Source organism: Octopus bimaculoides, chromosome 7, assembly GCF_001194135.2.
Source record: "Octopus bimaculoides isolate UCB-OBI-ISO-001 chromosome 7, ASM119413v2, whole genome shotgun sequence".
NCBI lineage: Eukaryota > Metazoa > Mollusca > Cephalopoda > Octopoda > Octopodidae > Octopus > Octopus bimaculoides.
The window spans coordinates 15,026,225-15,028,878 of NC_068987.1; the positions used below are offsets into that span (position 1 = coordinate 15,026,225).

General features: G+C 34.1%; 1 protein-coding gene across 1 annotated transcript in view; it reads left to right on the forward strand.

Annotated features, from left to right (window-relative positions):
- Window positions 1-2,654, forward strand: part of LOC106867387 (glutamate receptor ionotropic, NMDA 3A) — a 287,389-nt gene that overhangs the window by 282,953 nt on the left and 1,782 nt on the right. The window contains exon 7 of the mRNA XM_052969128.1: window positions 1,335-1,625. Coding sequence (XP_052825088.1) covers window positions 1,335-1,625 — 291 coding nt within the window. The remainder of the gene's footprint in view (window positions 1-1,334; window positions 1,626-2,654) is intronic.

A 2,654-nucleotide genomic window follows, 5' to 3' on the forward strand; every position in this document is an offset into this window, starting at 1 on the left:
TATATATATATATATATATACATATACATCCCTGTAATCATGTTATCGCAAGGTCTGTTCCAGACGTATGCTGTTACACAAATGCAATCGGTTTCTTTCCGCTTCATCTACATCAGTCGGTTTGGAAATCTTGCTAAAAATAATTGCTTCTAACACTTCCAAACCGTGTCTTCGAGTGTATAGAATTCAACAGGGAGTACAACAGTAATAAGACAGAACAAACACACTTCTTACTCTCTTCTTTCAAACACGCACAGACACAAACACACGTAACCAGAAATTCACTCATACACACTCCATCAATGATTTTTATTTCTATGCCCGTCTCTTATATATACATATATATATATATATATATATATATATATATATATATATATATATATATATATATATATACATGTATATTCATACGATCATTCATAGATATATTTGTAAGATAACTGCGTCTAATTGTATGGAAGACTAATGAAGATGTTAACTTACCATGACAAAAATGAAACGACTGGAGTACGTAAAGCAGTGCAAGAAATATATGTACACTTACATACATACATGCATACATACATACATACATGCATACATACAGCGTTGGATTAACCATTAAACAAAATAAGCACGTGCTTAGGGTATCAAGGGACGGCAGCACCACAGGAATGAAAATATAGTTTACGGCACGAAAGAAATCACTGTAAACTTGCTAAAATAATATTCGTAATGCTTTATCTTTACTAAGTATAGAAGAAGAAGTTTTACGTAAAATTAATTTTAACGTTGCAGTTAAACAATAAATAAAATACGAGTAAAGTTTTCAAATTTAAATAAAGTGGAAGTTTACAAAAATAAACATCGTTTTCCGTGTTACTCTTAGTTTTGTTTCGTTTTGAAAAATAAAAACTTATTCTATGGTTTATTACTGCTTACATTTTAGATCATTTTTGTTTATATTTTGAACCATTTACATATACTCGAGGGCACCAAAACCTTTTGTGCTTAGGGCCTCTATAGGGCTTAATCCGGCCCTGCATACATATATACATACATGCATTGTTATTGTTATTAAGGCGGTGAACTGCCAGAATCGTTCACACACCGGACAAAATGTTTACTGACATTTCTTTCGGTTCTTAACGATCTGCGTTCGAATTTTGCATCGAGTTCTACTTTGTTTTTCATCCTTTAGCGGGTCAATAAAATAATCCCCAGCTGTACGTTAAAGTCGATATAAATATAATCAACTCATTCCTTTCCCTGAAATTGCTGGCCTTGTGCCAAAATTTGAATCCGTTATTTTATTTAATCGCATTACCTTTATACATCTCATTTCATTGCAGAATCGGTTATCAGACAAAATATTGACGTATACGTCCAGTGGATTTATTGAAGGACTCACAAAAAAGTATTTTGCACATAAAGGATGTGATATGCAGAGGGCACACACGCTTGAGATAAAGTATGGTCCGCAACATACAGCCGGGTTATTTGTCTTGCTTTTGGTAGCTGTTACCCTTTCAATCTTTCTTATGATGGGAGAATACGTTTTTTTCAAGTACCTTATTCCTGTTTTGAGGAAGAAGCCTGCCTGTAGTCGATGGAGAAGTATCAATATTATGTTTCTAAGTCAGGTAAGAACCATCACTGGAAAACCTCCATTTCTTTTATTCAGATTTCTTCTTTTTCACAGCATAAAGTACCATAGTACTCATATCTTCATAAAAAGTACAAGGAAAATTATTTCAATTTCAGTCTTTTAGATTAGATTTTACTTTCAGTTTCATTCGAAGAATTTTTCATTTATATTTATTTTATATTTTGTCTTCTATCTTTTTCCTGTTTCAATCATTGGACTGCGGCCATATTGGTTCAGCGTCATGAAGGATTTAGTCAAACAAATCGACTCCAGTATATATTTTTAAGTCGGGTACTTATTCCATTGGTATCTCATGTCGAACCGATATGTTACGAGGACGTAAACAAACCAACAAGTGTTGTCAGCGGTGAGGTGACAGGCACAGACACACACACACACACACACACACACACACACACACACACATATATATCGTATATCTTGTGAGTACAATTAGATATACGACTGGCTACGGTTGAGCTTAGAACCCCGAGTAGGTTATCAGCACCCAGGCTGCTTCCAATGTAGTAGCTTGGTTACTATTATACTTAGTAGTATTACTTCTTATGATGTACAGACCAAATAATGCAACAACGCATAATGTAATATATGTAATATATATATATATATATATATATATATATATATAATAGTAGCCTCGAGTAGTCCGAAAATCACGGCTCTGCAATTTCTTGCTGAAAAAAACTGCATACAAATGTTTTGCTTATAGTGATGAAATACCTGTGCCGTGCACTCTTACTCCGTCCATCGAATCACCGTTGCTTGAGCTGGTGCTCGGTGAAGGACTCTTCAGGTGGCGAATTGATCGCATAGCAACATCAGCTGAATTATTTTGTTGAAGAACACAAAGCACCACCCGGTCTAACATTTGAAACAACGATCTAGCAATCGAGAGCGCAACAGCCTAACCACTAGCACGTATTTTCTCATGTAAACACACACACACATACATACATAGATATTTATATACATGCATATATATATATATATATATATATATATA